General features: G+C 37.9%; 1 protein-coding gene across 2 annotated transcripts in view; it reads left to right on the top strand.

Moving 5' to 3' along the window:
* Positions 1 to 20,539, top strand: part of LOC128309736 (LIM/homeobox protein Lhx3-like) — a 44,483-nt gene that overhangs the window by 7,617 nt on the left and 16,327 nt on the right. Inside the window, exon 2 of one of the 2 annotated variants that reach the window (XM_053046198.1) lies at positions 4,766 to 4,902. In XM_053046198.1, coding sequence (XP_052902158.1) covers positions 4,878 to 4,902 — 25 coding nt within the window. In that variant the 5' untranslated portion in view covers positions 4,766 to 4,877. Of the gene's footprint in view, positions 1 to 4,765; positions 4,903 to 18,806; positions 18,876 to 20,539 lie in introns of those variants that run through there. The other variant, XM_053046199.1, reaches the window with a different exon arrangement.

Here is a 20,539-nt window from a genome sequence, read left to right on the forward strand (position 1 = left end):
TGGCTGCAAACAAAATTGTTTGTGAAAAACAATTTTGGATTCATAAAATCGATAATGATCTGGTCGTTCTCACAAGAACCTTGTTTTTTTATATAACTTATTTTAAAAGTTTTATCTGTCTTTTCATCTTTCATATTCTCATTCTCAACATGCAACTCTATCTTTCTAGCGATTGAATTTTATTTATGAAGTATATTTGTCTCCCTATCCTGTATAAGCTTGGTCTCACGCGCGTGCGTTTAATGCGACGATGCGATGCCCAACTTGTTCAGTGTCGCTTTCTGTTACATCCTCCAGAGAATTAAGGAAAAAGGCTCTTTTTAATTAACTTAATTGATCGTTTTTGCCGTCTCTCTATTTACTCAGTGGTATGCTTTTTTTCAGCATGATGATGTCCTTCATTCCAATCAAATAAGGAAACACTACAACCAACCTCTGTAAAAATAGAATAACTTTTGGTGATAGTATTTGTGTTTGTCGTTTGTCACAGTGAATAATGTATACGTTAAATTATAACTGTCCTATTTTCAAAATCAAGCTTTTATCGTCGAATATAACCTAGATAATAGAAACCATTATGAATGTATTTCCATCAAGTATTTTCTGACTGTCACCCGCACTTCCTTTTTATTACATATTGTATTAGAATATGTTACTGGTCAATAATAAGTTTATAGCAGTGTATAATTCATCTCATTATGTCTATTGAAAAATTGCATTTATATTGCTGATGAAGTCTTGGTGCGGTTTGAAAAGCCTGTGACACAAACACACAGCAATTAACTCGTCTACCACCAAAAACCTCGGAACACTAAGGGAGCTACAGCAAGCGAGTAGATAGATGAACATGCATGAAAATGCAACAGTTAAAACCGTTCAATTCCATGATTGCATCCATAAATAAAGCGATCCATAGTAACAAACCTCTCTGCACAGGCGACAACTCGCACATACGCTGTATCCGAACCGCATAAATGGTTTCGTGTTCGTTGGCATGGGAATTCGACGCGAGAAGTCGCGATGGTAGAGAGTAGACTGAAGCACATAATTATTATTGGTATAATTTCGATTGAAACGAAATTAATTTAAATTAACAGAGAATGCAGAAAGCAATTCGCAAATTTATGCATTAATTCTCTGCATATTCAGTCGGTACCGAATCCCTTTTAGCGAACGGGGTACAGTGCATGTGTATGAGGGGATCTGAGAACTTCGATCCATCCATTCGTTGTTTCTAGCAGGGGTGCATTATAGTGTAAAACCATTGCGGTGTCGCATGTAGAACATGTAGGCAGAGAGAGAGAGAGCTCGGTGTCAGGAGAGCAGGAAAACCGGGCAGGTGATAATTTAAATTGCCCCAAACCTGTGCTGCCGCTTACGTCTCCACTCGTAACCGATACTAGCGGTTGCCGTCAACAGTTTACAATGCATGCCAAATTTTTTCCCGTTGGTTTGTACAAATTCAAAACAAAGTGGTACACAAATTTGCGGTTGTTGTGGAAGCGAATTGGCTATGATTTCAATAAATGTTTTGCTGAATAGCTGAATTGTTTTAAATTATTTGCTTAATCGTTTAAAAGAAATTTTCGACATTGTTATTTTTTATCTCATAGCTCACCTTAAATTAAATTTAGTTCACAAATATCGCTTTACAATGTCACCATTAATATTTTAACTTGCAAAGAGACACATACTGTTATAGCAGCAACAGCACGCGGTTCCACGCCCGGTGTGGGAGGGCCGTCATATTGCAGAGGGAATGAGCAATAACAGGCAATGCAAATTAATTGCGATGAAAATGTGTGCTTTGGATGTTGCCAAACCAGCCCGCAATTTATCGTTTCCAGCTTGTTTTTGTTCATCAGCTTCCCATCACGGTTTCGCTTTCCCCGCTCATCCCGATCAATCATACTGCCCTGCGTTGTGTACATGATTGTGCAGCCACTGGCAATGATGGCGAGAGCACGAAGAAAAGGTTGGTGGTACACCTATTGATTGTAAAACATTCGAGGAAAAGCAAATGCATCTCGGGTTTCCCTGCGTTCAGACGGTGTTAGTATGCACACGTACGTACATAAGTAAATGATTCAGGACATTTACGTATTGCTGTGTAGGCATCGAAAAGGATCGTAATAATCAGTTGGTAGTAAAAAAATGATACAATCAGAAAACAGATCATTTACTCCCCCACAGAGCAAGTGTAATTGTATTTAGCTGAGATAAATAGAAAGAGAGATGGACAGATAGAAAAAGAGAGAGAGATAGAGGGATAGAGATAGAAAGAGAGAGTGATAGAGATAGAAAGAGAGATATATTTAGAGAGAAGGAGAAAGAGAGAGAAATGAATGGCATATTCGGGACGAGTACAAGGGAAAGGGATAAACATTGTATCGAATATAGGACGTTTGTTCTCAGCTTTCCGTGGAATTCTGCTCCTTCCATACGTGGGACCTAGGGCTGCGCAATTGCCAAACAGATCCTTCCTCACACATCCAACGGTCTGCTTGCCGCTCTCTACAGACACACGCAAAAAGGGGATGAAATCCGCATGGCGTTGCATGTGATTATATTAATTACATTTTACAAGCAATTATAATATAAATTAATTAACGCGTGCAAAATTCAGTCCCCGGGCTCATGGATGCCGCAAACCGTTGAGGGGATGCTATTGTGTGGAGGGTTTGGCCATTGCCATATTGCACTACAGATAATAATGATACAGGGTTTCTTGCAATAGCATTCAATAAAGTTCGCGGAGGTTTGGTTTTATGCGGCCGCTGTGGGTGGGTACCTTTGCTTTTAGTTAATGGGACACAAATTTTATACATTTTTTCTGAATTTTTAACCATTGACGTTTAATGAAATTACAATTATTTCCCAACACTGTGCTTATTTCCGATGTGCGTATGTGAATTAATACAGCAGGCTTAAACGACTTTCGAACCCTGTCCTCAGGGAGCTATTGGGAATGCAAATTACTGCATGGTGGCGGAGATTATTATGTACTCGTGTGTGGTTTTTGATGTTGCCTTTATTGATATGTTGGTAGCTTTCCGGGATGCATCCCGAGAGGAAGGATGAAAAGCAGTGCAACATCTATGGAAAGCGAACGGTTCACAGGACAAATGTTCTAGAGTCACGGATGCAATGGGAAAGAGAGACTTATTGTTTGCTGGGGGTATTTATGGGATGGAGGAAGCAGACGCTGTTCCGATGGCTCTACCGCAGAATTCCATGGTCAGCGTTATTGCAGCATTGTTCCCCTTTCTCCACAAAACGGATTAATTCCCTTAGACCCTCGTAACGCCTCGTTCCCTCATACAGTGCATGACCGTAATGAGCATCGGGCAATGGTGGAGGCTGTGGAACAAATTAATAAGAAATATTTTAGCGAAAAAGCCACATCCCAAATGCTGCAGCTAATGGGTTTAATTTACCAATAGCTTTATATCAAGGTGGGCTGATCAAATAGCATTCACCGGATAATTTCGGTTAGTAGATCCAACAGCTAAGAATGACTGTTAATATTCATAATATAATATTATAATATTCATAAATCATAACATTATAAAACACAGAGAGATTTAGCACAACCTTATCATTTCAATTAGCACATAGTTTCTCGAAGTTATAATATTTACCATCTTCAGGCACGATGCATAAAATTAAAGGGTTGTTAGCAAGCTATTTGGAGATAGTAATAATTGAAGCAATAGCTACCAAATCCTATCTGGTGCGTTCCTCAGAACAGAGGATTGATTATCTAGCTAAAAAATAGAAAATTTCGAAATAGGACAAAAAAGAATTTAAAGTATATGCAATGCAAAGAATGCAAAGTAGAATAATTAAAGGAAATACTTTTCGATCGCACCTGTGATGGTGGTTTTTAACTGAATTGTAGTTAATAAATATCCTTAATCATTAATATTACAATAGTCATTCATTTTAAAATTAGCTATTGCGGTAAATATGACATTCAAAACATTTTTGGGCAGCGTGTTTATACTACCATACACGATAGTGATAACTAACTGAACCAACTATTTTCAATATAGCTGAATCTCTTCTTTTTCTTTCCTATTCTCCCGTACACACACACACATGGTCACACGCATGTCCTCTCAGTTATTTCAATCTTCTTAGAAAATACAGTAAAACCCTGTATGACACAAGGGCGCATCGTCATAGACACTCCGTTGTCATGGCGCATGATACCAAAAACGGCTCCGTTGAAAATGGCTATAATTGGCAAAGTTTATTATGGAATCAGAAAATTAAATTAACCAACCGTCGTTAGCCGCTTCCCCCGCCATGATAAGGATACGTGGATCATTCTTATGTTGAACGTTGGGCATGCAAACAAGTTCTTCCGGAGAATTGTCAGCTCGAGTTTAAACCGTCCTCTGTACGCTGGATTTAGGAAATTGAGTCTCCCCTAGTTGATTTCAACAGAGTCATTGAACGTGCCGTGTGTCAACTTCCTTTGGCGTGTTATTATTCGTTTTCATTGTTGCATAAATAATCAATATTTTTGTCACCAATTGTGTTTCAATTTTAAGCTTCTCATTGTTGTGTGTTTCTCATTCGTCGTACAATGAAGTTTACGTAAAGTTTAAAACATAGCTGTGCCGTTTTAAAAATGCTTGGTTATGGTGCAAGGTAGACGGGTTGGGTCGTTTACAGCAATCAACTTGTATTAACAGCAATAAATAAATAATTTATCTTTCCATACACTTATTTTACTTTTATGTCTACTATTTTGCAGGATGATTTTGTAAACTCGTTTAATAATGAATGAACCTGACATTGCGGGTTTGAGTATGATCAAGTGAATCATTACGTTGCTGGATAAAGTCACCAATCGGCTATTATCAGGAATGCACAGTACTGAAAATGTTGCTGGTAAGTAAAAATTACATAGGTTTACCCTCTTTACGCACTTCATATCGAAAATCGTTCCTAGTGTATAAAAAATGTAAAAAATCAATAAATAGCATGCAGTACATGTAGAGTGTAATATAAGCAACGCATAATTTCACAGGAAATACCTTTACTTCGTATGGTTAATAAGGGTAGCATAATGATCGTTGTCATTTGCTGATGTGCAGTTAACAATTTTTGATTAAACCCTCATTCAAATTACCATCCATCTTGTACTGAGATACCACTGCTGTATCAGGCAATCGCACGACGCATAAAGCAAACAAACAGGAAAATCACATCAAAACCATGTGCTTACCCTACCGGTGGCACTAAGTGCTGAACACTCAGACCACATCATATGTCCAAAAGAATCAAGGGAAACAGAGGCTGGAATACGGGCCCAAGAAGGGATGCGGTTAATTACTTTCATTTTGCGACGTATTTCCATTGTAAATCTAATTAAAATATTTCTCAAATGGATTCCTGCTACGGACGAGTTCGGTTTAATTATTCAGTCTACGTCTCATCTTCTGGTTCCCGTTGGCAGGTAAAACTGTCATCTAAGTTGACAAATATGGTCGACTAAGCATTCGTGTGTGATATTTGCGATTGAAGTTTATACAAAACAAAGCATTAACTCATTTTTTACGTTGAAATAAGAACAAATTGATTTAACAAATTTAAGACTTTAGAACTTAATTTAGTGTCACGGATGTTCAATGATTTTTAAATAATAATGAACTCCAAAAAACTTTTACCCGTACGTAATTGGTAATTAAAATAACACTGATGCAATTTCTTCCTGCTTAAAGTGTTGATGCATTTCTTTTATTGTGTTTGGTTCATTTAAAGCATTTATTACATTTCTCCTTCTTCAATTCCTACAACAGAACAATTCCTACAATAAAAAAAACTTATAAAGCTATATTCGTACCGATTGATCACTTTTCCTAAAAGGTTTTCGATGCAGCACATACGCAATCGATTACGTAATTTATTTGGGCCAGTGCATGCTACCCAATTTTCTTGTTAAAATCACGGTAATGTAAAGACATGGAAAAGCAATCATCCCACTGTCCCTAGCTACCAAAAACTTATTCACGACGGTTTGAGATTGTATATGTGTTGATGTAAATATAACCATCTTATTGTTAACTGTAGCGTAATTGGTAAAGAAAATGTTAATTTTGTATCCATATTATCCAGATGAATAACAAAACGCGAATCTATTAAAAGTGCCGAATATAGCCGAGTTGAATTGAAAGCAAAACAAATATCATCTTCGTGACTCAAAGACGGGAAAGGATAGGAAGGGAACATAGCGATTTTAATAAAACAAAATTAGGGTTCTATTATATTTCAACACTTATTCTCCGAATGCCTTAATTTATTTAATAATGTTTGGTGATTTAGTGTACGCATGAATGGCAGTCTCAGTGCAGATAAGCTTCAACCGGTCGATTCTATTGCAATTACTTTTCTCACCCAACTAAATCCGTAACGGTTCACTTTTACATCCTTATGGGACAGTATAAAATGAAAATAACTGCTAACATAAAAAACGAACAACAAAAACACATAAAGAGTGGGAAACTATGGAACACTGTTTCGTTGTTGCCTCGAGCGCATCTATCTCCGATCGGTAGATCGAGAACGGTAGGAAAGCTCGGTTCAGATGTGCTCTTCGCTAGCTAATGGATATTGAAAATTGTTGTTTTATTTATTGAGATCTTTTTTCGATACTTTATCATTGTTTGTCGGTTCCCAGGCACTCCAACTTGATCTATCCACCTACGGTCATGGTAAATAGGAAGAGCATTCGGTATTTTCTCTGTACATTATTTTCTGTTCAATTGTTCGCAACACTACCATCGGACCACACTTCCATGGCAGTGGGAAAGTGTAACAAAAAGCGAAAATGTTTAAACCTTGTCGAGTTCCTTGAAATTTTGGGGCTGATGCCCATCGTCAGCTGCAATGTGTGATATTTTAAACTCCAATTCATCCAGAAAATACGCTTCCATCCATTTTTGGACGTGCTTAGACCAAGGAATAATGCTGCGACAAGAAACACTTTTAAAAGGCCAATTGTACCCAGCTGGCAAACGCAAAAGACAATCGCAAGAGAATGGTATATAACAGAATGTAGCTACGTCGTATGTGCGAGCGAACGAAATGGGATAAAGTCTTCGTTATTCTCATTGTCCATCACAGTTCTTTTTTCCGGTCAAGCAGCCGTACCACTTGATCCTTGGGAGACAGTTGTGAGGCTAGATATCCTGGGAGCCATATAGAGGCTAGACGTGGACAAACTATCCATACGACAACAAACTCGACGGTACAGCCCACCTCCTACCGAATTCCAATTTTCGGCGTTAGTGATGGAAATGGTAAAATTGGACTTATAAGGAACAGCAAAAAACCGTTTGCTGCTAGGTATAGTCCAGCGAGCCAGAGAGAATAAAGGGGGATCGGAAGAAAGTCAATTCAAAACTGTCACCGAACCGGAAAAGTGAATTATATTGAAAGATTTCCATTTTCAGCTGAACTTTTCGGTGCCGTTTTCGACCCGATTCATCCGTAACCTATCCTTTCTACCTCCAATTTAGCGAAAGGATCCCCGATATTGGTAGTCGTTCTTCCCAGCAACGACGACCAATGAATCAATCCCCGGTCATCACCATCATCACCATCATCATCAAAGGCGCAAGAGTAAGTTGGTACTGGCCGTCCGTTTAACGGTAATAGCACCAGGAACCTTACCATGTGGTCACTTTTCCTCATGGTGCTTTAGTGAGGTTTATGTACCGATTTCAATTAGCGACGAATACAGACACTCGGACATAATGCTGCATAGCTATTCCTTCACGTTTTCTCTACCCCTCGATTGGTTTTGCTAAGTTTGATCAGGGTGACCTCAAGGGATACTTTTACTATGTTTTGAATGTTATCAGTTGTTCAGGGGAGTAGTATATATTATAGAAGAATTAGCTATGGGAAAATGTTTGTTGGGTTAATTTCTAACTGGATTTTGTCTAAAATATACACAAAAAAAAGTATTAATTGGTGCACAAAGATAAGATTATTTTGACTTACATATGTGCGATTACATTGTGTCAATAAATTGGATTTAAATAAAATTAAAATAAATGGATAACTTCTCCGACAGTAATTTTAGCATTATTGCATTTCAGTGGATGAGTATGGTTACCAATTTTTATTCGTTAGAACGGCCTGGCCGTTCGGAAATAATTATCGACTTATTTTACCACGTAGCCGGATAGTCAGTCCTTGGTCCGGAAGGGATTTTGGTCCGGTCCGTTCGTGTGAAAACCGGCTCCGCTGCCATCATGCCAATGGGCCGCCCCGGGTTTCTAAATTGTAATTCTATTATCATAATACTATAATTGTTCAAGCTACTCGAAAAATGCAGAAAATTTGCCAAGTTTATTTTTGTTATATTAAAATGTAAAAATTTTTTGAAACATATTACATTAAAATCAGTCGGATAAAAACTTACGAATGTAGAACGTTCAATATTTGACAAACTTTGACAGGGGAAAAAATTCACGTACCTTGCATTCGTTACTCGAGTGTCGCATAACTCAGGGAAAGTGCTGATGTTAGTAAATATTTTCAGAAACATAATTGTTGAATTTATATGAACATATTTTCTCGTGCTTCTATGAAGATTTGGATTAGTAACGGATGGATTTCGATGTTGTCATCTATTTATTACGTGAAGCTAACATGCACATCCTTCAATTATTCTTTACGCAAAGAAGAATGGAGAAAAAAATGAAGAAATGAACGCATGAAGTGAACACAATTATCCTGTTAATTTTCATCAGCAACCATGCGTTAATCACATTCTCTCCGAAAATTAACACTTCGTTAAAGACACGCTCGAAATACATCAACAAAGTTATGGTAATGTGGTTGATTTATAGCAGCCCTTTGATTTGGAAGAGTTTTCACTCTGTGTGTATGTATGTCAGCAGTATGAAATAACAACCAATTAGAGAGGATTGTGAGCAAAGGATCCAAGTAAATGCTCCCAACGGAAACAACTGCCACTCATTACGCTCTCAAGCAGAGGTCGAAAGAAGTCAGGCTAGCATCATGCAACCTCGTCCCTTGCATGAATGTTCCATCCGAAATATAATTATATAATAATAAGAATACGAATATCCTCTACAAAGAAAAGAAAACGTAATTGAAATTACTTTTCGCCAACGCGAACAGCTTCGCTCCAGTGTTGCTGCTAATGTTACTAATTTCCGACGAATAATGATCTTTGTTGCATTCGCCCTCTTACACACTGTCAAATGCCTTGAAGGCAAATGTGTCCGTACGATGCATACGACGTACACCACGTCCGGAAGGAGGCACAACAAAATTTAGCTTCCAAATATTCATTCCGCAATCATACAGGAAGTCAGCCTTTTTTGCAGTGCCTCTTAATCACTCTGCTGTTTCTTTTCCGGGATATACTTAAAGTACGGAAAGGCTGGGATGGGAACCATCTTACGGCCTTTCTAATCCTTCATCTGTTTCCACCGTTTCGCTCGTCTTAGATGGATTTTGTTGGTCCACAATAAAAAAAGTCCTTTTGAGTTCAGTCCTTTGAGCTGGCGGTGCCTGCCAAAAATCCATCATTTTTCGTGAATAATGAAATTAATTTAATAAATCTGTAATGTAAACATCATCGTAATAATGTTTCCTTTCTACACACTCTTCGTAATTAAGTAGCCGCGTAAGTCTCTAGCTATCCACTCCTGTGTCTGCACATGCCGGGGAACAACAATTTTACTCACCAGGATCGGCCGGGAGACGAGTATAATTAAATGAAAACTTAATTAAATAATTTTCCGGCAGAAAAAGGAGATGCGGTTTCAGAAGTGTTGGTTGTGGTTGGATTTCTTTGTTGTAGCTGGGAGGAGCGCTTGACAATGTTTCTTTTTTGGACGAGATAAAAAATCAATTTGAAGCCTTTTTCTTCACTAAATGCTCGACAAGAAATTTGAGAATACGCATCGTTGACTTGCGTTACGCTACTGAAAACTACATTCTCTTTAAAACTAATTTTAATAGTTTATTTTATCTTACTTCAAGTGAGCATGCAATTTAAATTGTTTGAAAAATCCCCATCATATACTCATATAGTTTGAAGTAATTAAAAACTTTTATTGAGGTTCATTAAAAAACAACAACGTTTTCTGTGTGAAACACTTAGATCTAATTGTTAATTCAATCAAATCCTATTTTGTACATGATATTGCAGTTACAGTAACGCCTATTTAGATACATGCTAAAATGAAAATCTTGTTGGTAAAAGTCTTGAATCGGATTCGAATCCTTGTAGTGATGTTAAAATAATTTTCGCAATGGCTCACGTACGAACTAAACCAAACACATTAAGAAGCACACAATACACACATAATTTTAATGGCTTGACTAAAATCCAAGAAACGATGCGGATACACGAATTTCGAAACCTGCCAACATACAAAACGGGCGAGGGAAGTTTTTTTTGTGTGAGTAAAGAAACCATTCTCATTCTATTGCACACGGTCAATAATCCAAAACAGCAGAACAAAACCAAACGATCAGGCAAAGTGCTTCCTAATGATGTCTGAAGCAAGAAGAATGGATGTCTGTAATTTTAGTGAATGAATGCAATTAAAAGCTTTTCTACTTTTGCTGTCAACTTGCTTGCCCCTTCGGAGCACGAAACGTACCATGGTACGGTCACTGCGTATTTATGAACTTGAGTTTATTTCGACTTCATGTTCTGCAGCACATTGTACTGTTTATGTTGCACATGTGGAGAAAAGTTATAACGAAATGGACAATGTTGCATAGTGCATTGTTTAAGCATTCCATGATCATTCGAAAATAAATAAATTTTGATCTGTATGGATAATGTTCAAGCTTTTCATAATAACTCTATTATGCCTTGCACAATTGCAAGTTCCTTAGATTGTTACACAAAATGAGTCAATTGAAAGATTGTCAGTAACCATAGTTCAACGATGCGCAGTAAAAGGAAATCCTTTAAATCGTTCCGTTTTCATGCGGTGCAGTAAGGTTAACTTTTATCCCGACAATACTGCAGAGTGCTTCCGTTTGCATAGCCAGCTTCTGCTGGCAGATATATGCACGTACCTCCTCCTTTCAGTGGCTGTTTTACAGTATTGAAATGGGCATAAAATGACATTCGCTGTACGTTCTTCACAGCCGGACCCTCTTCACTAAGCCAGCATTCTTATCATTGACCCCGGATCGCATTTGAGGAAACATTCTATTTAGATACAGGTCCACATCATGTTCGGTCCACATTGTACACGCTAGCGAACGGACCGTCGGCCTGGATCTGGTGTACGAGATCCAAGCGCAGAAGGGAACAAGTCATCGTCGCCATCACCATCTCTTCGTCAGCATTATTATATAATAACGTAAGGCTTACCTTCAAATTTCAAGACAGTTTCCCCATATAATGGAATTTCAATTTGATATTGTAATTATACGGTTCATTTGCGACGATAAAAATAGCCACACAAAATATACTCTCAGCTTTTGATTGGTTTATACCACTACCACCGTTTCTTGTTGCTCTTCTGCCAACATCCCATTTAGAGCTGCCGCTGGTTTGTGCTCCCTATAGTGCTCCCTACGCTATCTCCGACCATCCGTACGCTTTTCGTAACCGTTGGTTCGTAGATCCAACAGTTGGGATTTTTCTTTCCATGTTTAACACAGACAATGGTGAATGAACCTCGGCAGAAACAAGCTGTAAGAAAGTCTATTAAGTTTGTACCCATTTATCAAGCACCAGAGATCACATTGGAATAAATTGAAAACTATGGCACGTGGCGTGCGGATCTGCGGAAAGAATTCGACAGGGACGATGGGTGTCGTATCCTTTTACCTTAACGTAAGTGGTATGAGCTGCGTTTGTTTTTTTTATTATGAATTTGTTTAGTAGTGAAAGCAACAAATGCCATGTTTTGAAGCATGCTTCACTGCACCATTACTTTAGTTCATCGAGCCAAGTTGTATGTTTTATTGAATACGATGAGTTGGCCAGATGTTAATTCGTTTACAATAATTGAAAGTCATACACAAAATATGTTACATTAAAAAAAAAAACATTTTGTTAGACTGTTCAACCTGTTTCAAAACTGGCAAAAATGTTGTCCTACTTGTCCCTTTCAGTGGATAAGCAACTGGATAGTGCAACTAAATTCCATTCTTTAATCATCCTAAATGTCTCCTTTTCATAGAGCTTTTCGGTGGTTCCTGCTTTAGTGGGGTTGCCATAATAAATAGTCATGTCTTATCAGTACCTCAAATCCCATCCAGTCAGGCTTCCTTACGTTCCGCCCATTTCTTGTACGTACGTTAGTTTATTTACAAAAGCAGGCGAAAGACTTACTGCACCGTTTACCAAGACACAGTTCTGTTCCTTTTGTGTGTTTTCTGCATCCTTCATATCGTAATCTTCACGAGCGATGTGTGAGCCTAACCGGATGTGATTCATTGTTGTATCAAATTAGGAATCCATTAGTCTAATAAGTAATATGTATGTGCTGCTATTGCATAGTATTGTAACTTACTTAACAGATCTAACAACATATTTCTGTTATTGTGTTGGGAGCTCAACGCACAAGATTGGGCACAAGCACAAAATTGATGCCCAATAATAATTTTCAAATATGTGTTCTATTACAGCTATTGTATTGTGTAAGTAATGCAAGTTAAAAAAAATCCTTTTCTACACAATCTATGCCTTATTGCTGCACATTAACTTATGTATTCAAGCTGCCATCAACTTAATTGGGGTTTTAGTAAAGATTAGTTATTTTAAGAGCACATAGAAAGCTTAAAACCAGAAACAGTTTTGCTCTCTCTCTTTTCGGACGCTTTCGCACCGTGAGTGCAAAGTAGCAACAGTTTTGATCCGTGTTACCCTCCATGCGGAATTCGCCAACTAGCTGACGGGAAAAGAAGTGGCGAAAACTGTCGGTTTTATGTTTCAACTTCCAAACAGCCGCCATCTCTCCATCGTCCATGCATCTTTCGAATAATTCTAGCGCAGGTTTCTGGCTGGACCACAGGATAAAGCACTACCTTCGTTTCTACTATTCGCACATTGTGCGCCATCTAACGCTATTTCTGGATATGTGTGTTTGTGTGTGTGTGTGTGCGTAATTTCAGACCTGGTCAAACAGAAGGAGGACGCAGTTGCGATGGAGTTGGAGTACCGTAATCAAGAAAATTTTCTTAATTAATTTCTTACATACTCCTTTCTTCGGCCCGCCGCTCATTGCCACACACTTTGCGGTGCCTTCGTGTGGACTGTCGGAAAAATCTCGTCCTTTCTCTGGCACCTCACACGTACATAGAGTTTCGTTCATACGCACCCACGCCGTATACCCGTTGTTGCCGGCTAGCCCCAGAAATCTAACTTAATTTATGTGCATACTTTGTTTTGGCGTCCTGACAGTTTTTCCTTCCCCTTGCCATACCAGCTTCAATCAATCTCTCTTGTTCTTTTTCTCTTTATATCTCTTACTCTCCCTCTCTTTCTTTATCTCTCTCTCTGTTTCTCTTTCTCTCGATCTCTTTGTCTCTCTCTCTTTGACTGTCGTTCGCAATGTTTTCCGTTGGGCACATTGTGTGTTAGTCGTTCCGATGTTTGGTTCTTGTTTGACCGAAGAACAACGAAACGTCTTGCGCGCACACCGCTATATCCAGGCTGGTACCCAAAATGGCAAATCTATTGGTGCCAGACCAAACGTGACACGTTCGTGCTATCTAGAAGTGAGAAAAAGCAATTTCACTTCTCAAAATTTAGCCAACTCGAAGGTAAAGCAGTTTCGAAGGAGTTGAATACAGTTTGAAGTGTGCTGTCACTCATTCGTCTTCTCGTTTATAAGAAATAAAAAGAGTCCAGATAAACCTACCCTGTCTCGTTGCTGTTCTGCTGCTCTCGCATTAATTTTGAAAATATGTGTATCTGAAAACAATTTTAGGAATGCCTTCATGTTCGGAAAATTAACTGAAAATGTTAATATGTATTATACATATTAGGGGCAGCGCGATGGAGCATTTCGTGGTGGCCTCGGTTTCACACGACAGGACCGGTTCAAAATCCTATCCGCACCAATTCGCAGTACGCAGGACTGACTATTACTGTTACTGACTACGGGGAAATAAAAAAAATAATCAAAGAAAGCCAGAAAGAACACAATTGTAATGACTTTTGTTTCTTTGCTAATACACCGTTGCAACTACTGGTATATCGAACAAAAACAGTCCGTTTGGTCAACTCGTGCCATAACTTCAATCGAAAACATACGCCATGGTATTACATACCCTAAATGTTTTAATAGGGATTGACTTCCTCCTGGGATGGAAATGTATTTGCAAATTAGCGCTATCATGTGGTAATGAGCATTATGCCCCAAGAGGGATATGAAAGGATTATCTTTAATTAGTGTGATTATCATTTTCCATTGATTACTTTTATTGATTCTTTGAAAGCTTGCGATACCAGAGCATATCATGGATGGCTGAATAGTATTCAACTTTAATGCAAGATTCAAACCATGCTACGTGTGCGATGCTCCTGAGCAGTTGAACCTCTATCGTTAATTTGCTATACTTGATTGGTTTTTGTTTTTTTTTAGTAAATATATTTTTGTAGACGCTTTTGCGTGAAACGAAATCTACACCTGTGAAAAATTCACTAGCAGTTTTATTTATTTCCAAAATTAAGCATATTTCAACAAATTGTCCAAGTGAATAATAATTAGAAGCTGTATAATGCTCATACGAATAACCGAATGGTTACTTACTAATGGTGCTAGTTAACTTTGAAAACTCTTCCCGAAGGGTCAAACTCATTAAAACAAAAATACCCTTGGGGCAGACCGCTGCGGCTGGTGCTGCTGCTACTGCTGCTGCTATTTAAAAAAAAACTGTACACAATTCTAACGAACCCCGCCACGAGTGGTGGATAGAGAGACAGTTGAAGAGTCACGCAAAAGACGCGCCCTGAGCTATCCTTTAACGAAGCATAAAAATAAGAGCCCCATTTTAAGCATCAACTTGCCACGAAGAAGTGCAGTGATTGCTTGGCAGTGCAGTGGAAAAAGAGTCCAAACTCTTTATGGCGACGTTGAAGATTATGAAGCGGTCCTTTTTTAACCTTATCTGTGTTTTCCAAGCACGAGGCTTGTTTGCAGGAGTGTTCACACGTGAGAGAACCTTTTTAAACAAATAAATTATTTGGTAGCATTAATGTACCTGGCAGAAATGAACAGAAATACTCAATGAAATGATTTTTTGTGCATTCATGGTCCTACTTGACATGAATATAATTAAACTGTTGGCTACCAATGTTCTTTTTCTAATACTAATCGGAATTATAAAAGTAAATGTATATGATCGATCATAGTCAGTATGGTGAAACAGAATAAAATTTACTGTGCCTAAATTATACCCTGTTCATCTAGGTGAATAAAACAAGCAGTAAAGCTGTAAATATGTCCTTCATACACGGAAGTGGCTTGATCTGATTCCTGGAGTGTTATGCCAACATCCTTGATCAGTGGTATTTATCACTCACACACACTGTGTCGCAAATCTCACTTTGGCTAATGTTTCATGCCAAATTCTTCCGTACATAGGAAGAAAGATAGACATAGTGGAAAATATGTAGCATTTTCTATTCCAGTGAAATTGAGCATAGTGCAGCGTTTGCTCTGCAAATTGCAACACCACGAACGTTTGCGAACGTAGCACAATACTGCGGTGCAGCCGTTTGATTGGAAAGTGGTCCAGAGAAAGTTTCGCTGTTGTTGCACTTTTCATTTGATACGAGTGTTCGTCCCCCGTTCATATATAAACCCAACCCAACAGCGCTGTACATATATATTTTTGAAGCAAAAGAAAATCTACCGAAACTTATAGGACACGGTTTTATGTTTGATCCTGCTGTAAGCTGCATGTTCCGAACAGCCTGCATCATTAGTGAGCAACGTGTAGCAATTGTTGCTTTCACGATCAGCATTATTGCGATTCGATTGACATTTGCAATGTTTTTTCTTGATTTGTATTGAACACTTTGTTATGTAATAATGGGATTTTTGTTTTATAATGTTTACAATCATTCAAACTAGTTGCCAAATGTTGAAAATTAGCTGGGTCTTTTAATGGATTTTGATTACTAAGATGAATGGGAAACTTTGAATACTGTACAAACTTAACTGCTCTGGTTTTCTGAATATATCTGTCAATTAAATATAAATACAATACATTCGATTATTGGCACGATTTTAGGTTGTACAAGTAGAGCATTCCGGAGTAATTTTGCAGGAAGTAAATTGCTGCGTCATCATTTTTACAAACAATTTGCAGTCAATTAGCAAACTCTATGCACAGCTAATGCAAACACACCGTGCTGAAACATTTTCTCGAGTCTAGCGTTGGCTAACGTCAGCAACAATAATCCCCACTACGACCAAAGTTATCCCAATAATTGCTAACGTTAGCCTAATTAAAATTTATAGAACCGTACCTACCATTTCCACCAGCTTACAGACGATTATGGGGAAGAAAATGCCAGCCAGCCAGCTGTGCACCGTTGCTGAAATTATTCCAGAAATATACATAAAGTATGCGAAGAAACACAAAGCAAATATCGCTGCTCGAAGAAACGGGAAAGCCAAATTTTACAGCATTCCAACAAGCATGAGCGCCCCTGCGTATCATAGTATTGGACATGTTTGCAGAACGCATAGACTCGGTGGTCCTTTTGTGCTGGTAACAAGGAAAAGATTGGCATAACTCCCACAGCTAATTAATTTCTTTAAGTAACAAATACCAACACATGTAACTAATAAAGAACGCACTTATCGTTCGTCTGACAATTATACGTCACTATTGCGGTATTACTCCACCTTCATAATAAGCCGTTAAATTTTCTTTAGTGCTACTGTTCCTGCACAAAAGTATCACTTAATATGCTCTTCTATTTGTAAGGATATTACAAGTGCGTCATCATTTTGAATTGTTTAATATATTCTACTTATTCGTAAAATAAATCTTCTTCCAAAGCCTCACACAAGGCTTTGTTGAAATGTCCTAATTAAAACGTACACAAAGTTGTGACTTTTGCAATCCTACCGACCGCTTTGCAATTTGTTTTATAAAACTAAACCATGTACTAGCACCGTAGATGAAAACGCGCGCCCAACGACACTACACAAACGACAAAATGAAGAACCACCAACGAAGCAACGGGTGAAAAGCCCGAAAATGAATTCTGATCTAACTCCCAAGTCTACACGCATAAAAAAGGGCAAACTTTTGCAGCAACATATAAGATGCTAATTAATGAATACAAAACATCCTCTACCTAATTACATATTCATTGGCCAGGATGCAATTAATGCTAATTACTTTTCTCTTTAATCATTATAAAATCGCGACGTTTTGACATCGGTATGCACTTGACGGGATTTTAATTAAATAATTTCATCTGAAACGGAATCAAATAACGAAATCAACTGCATCTTCAGTTTTGAAAAATTGAGTTTAACCAGCAAATGTTGCTGTGTTGCGATAAAATGTTTATAACAAAGCACAAACGATACAACTAGTAACAACTTCTTCTTAACGAATTAGCTACATTGTATGAGAGAAGCTCAACGCACAGACAACAGGCAGCAGCAGCTTTTCAAAAGATCGATTGTGAGCAATTTTACTAATCGTGTAAGCTGGAAGAAATTTGTGTTTCATTGCTATAAACTTGAGATATAGATGAACAACCTGAGGAATAAAAATTTTTGATTGCCTATTACATATCTGAGGTACAGGATTTACAGTACGTTTGTAAATGTCTCAAAAGCGTTTTTCATTTCTGCAAAGAGTTATTTCAACAAAACATTTTTTATTTTATTTCGTTAGAACGGCCCGGCAGTATCGACTTTTTACGACACTAGGGAAAAAGAAATGCGACATTCAAGAGGAAGCAAAAAGGATAAAACCGATCACAGGATTTAATTTTATCACAGGATTTTTTTTAAACGACATGTGAAGCATAAAGACCAATTTTTTAGCACAAGTAATAACCGTGTCCTGCAAAAAAAAATCTTTTTCAGTAAATTCGTTAGAAAACCATTAGTTTTTTAACAATTATGGTTATAAAAGTCTAAACCTAATGTGGTATACATAAATATGCGAAACCTTCAAACGAGGTATACTACACGAAACCTTCAAACTATACGAAACTATACGAGGCTCAGAAATGATCAGCGAGTTCATTGGATCAGTTGAAGCAAAACATGTCGTTGATCGGAAGTCTACATGGAAGGAAAGCTAGAGTCAAGGGCCACCATAGCTGTGGTGTTCGCCTAAACTTCCTTCTCGTTAGCAGTTCTTCTAGTAACCAGTATATCAGTTTCTTGCCGTGTATAACAGTCCGCGATGTTAAGGGTTAAGTAGGATAACGAATAGAGAGTAGCGAATAACGGGACAGTCGGACAGGGCACGAATAGCAGGTGCTAGTGCAGGACAGGTGCGTAAGCTAGGATAGGTGCGTATAAAAAGGCGTCCGATCGGAGAAGCGCTCTCCTTTCTCGATATACTCCTGCGTGCGCGGACAACGGTATCACCTGATACCGTAAAGTTGTAAAGTAATAATAAATTGTAGAACCTACACATTGGTAACCACGACGTGATTGGTGCAACCAAGTGCTAAGTGCTTGATCGTGAACCCGACGTGATTGTGAACACCACAGACCGAGCATCCTGGAGAATAATTGTTGACCGGGCCATATCACGACGACGTGCTCCATCATGAGCAGGTCAACGAGATATATAGATAGATAGAATTTATTTGAAATCCGTCTATAGTTCACTTCAGTTATAGTTTACACTTGGTAAACATTGTCAATTATCAAATTCGCTAAAAAGCAAAAATAGAGCCGACATCCATTGAAACACAAACAACGTTATTAAATTGGCAAAACCGTACATGGCATTGCTTGCACAATGCACGTATGCATGACAAGTAAGCCAGGCAGTTTACGTATCGACGAACTCAAGAGCTGATCATAACTTTACAGAGTCTCACAAGATCTGAATCTCATATATTCGTGTTTTCTCATGTTCTGACTATGTAATTTCTGATAATGATCATTTTTGAAGTTTGATCAAAAGTTAATAGTCAAAAGTAAAAGTCAATCATAATCATGGTAGTCACAATCGGTAAATCAAACTGGACAGAAAAATATTCACTTTCATTAAAATGATCAATGTGCTATTGCCCAATCGAGCGAATGAAAGGGTTAATTCCAAACATATCCCAAAATAACCTGAAACTCTGTGTATTTCATCCATCTATGTGCTTTTTTCAAGGAAAAATGTACTTTATTGTTGTTCAAAACGTATTGTAGAACAAACACAATATTCGGTAATTTTTCGAACTTTATATCAAACGCATGCTGTCATCGACCTGCAATAACGTGGATTCGAAAAGAGAACCATAGTAATCTAAAACATTCCTTCTTATCTCACAAAATCCACATGTCAGAAAAGAGAACCATGGAAATGAATCTAAAACATTCCTTCATATCTCTCAAAATTCACTTATCGGAGAAGAAGAGGATAAAACAAACGAATTGAAAACACTTCATAGTTCGTAACATTAATTTCATACATGTTGTGTTATCTGTCGATGACGATTGCAGTGGCCATTCGCTGCTGAATCTACTTGTTACACAAGATATGAGAGGATTATCATTAATTGTTATTTATTTCATTTCGTCCATTCACGAATGTGGCCGATATCAGATTTTGACAATTATTATGAGCTTTTCGCATTCGTTTTCATACATATCACCGACAAACCGGTTCTCGTTATGTGTTGTTTTGTGATTTTATGGATATTCAGCTAAAGGTAGACACATTTCGAACTGATCAAATTGCATCATAATTCCAATAAAAAAAATTTTCCGTAGCTATTTCAGCCATGATGTTGATGATGTAAATTCTGTACTTCGTTGCAATTATATGAAAGTAACATCAATTACAAATATTTTTGAATTGACTAAACTGGCACGTTTGCGGCAAACAGCAAACAAACAAATATATTCTCAAGTGCCTGAATGTGTCATCTGAAATGCGTGTATCATTGGTCCTTTCCTTTGATTCTATAGGTTTTTTTTCCCTTCTCTCCGCAATTTACAATCATCTCATCCTTAAACACACTCTGATCGGTATAAACAAGTAAAACGAAATAGATCCCTAGAACACATTGCGAAAGGAAACCAGAAAACGGATCAGGTCGTAATAAAAATTGCAATCATATTTCTGCTGATTGAAAAAGTTTATCTACATTTATGAATTTGTGCGCCGAGACGATTGGAAAGCACCAAACGGGAAAAGGGTGCACACCATGACTGAATCGAATTCAGGATGCTAGAAATTGATTTTCGGTCCGATACTGGAACCGGATGAACGGGAAAGGATGTCGCAATTGTACTGTGTTGGTCGTCTCAAAGTGAAATTCTGATTGTATTTGCTAAACGGAGGAGGATGGAAG

The sequence above is a fragment of the Anopheles moucheti genome, chromosome 2 (assembly GCF_943734755.1).
Source record: "Anopheles moucheti chromosome 2, idAnoMoucSN_F20_07, whole genome shotgun sequence".
Taxonomy (NCBI): Eukaryota; Metazoa; Arthropoda; class Insecta; order Diptera; family Culicidae; genus Anopheles; species Anopheles moucheti.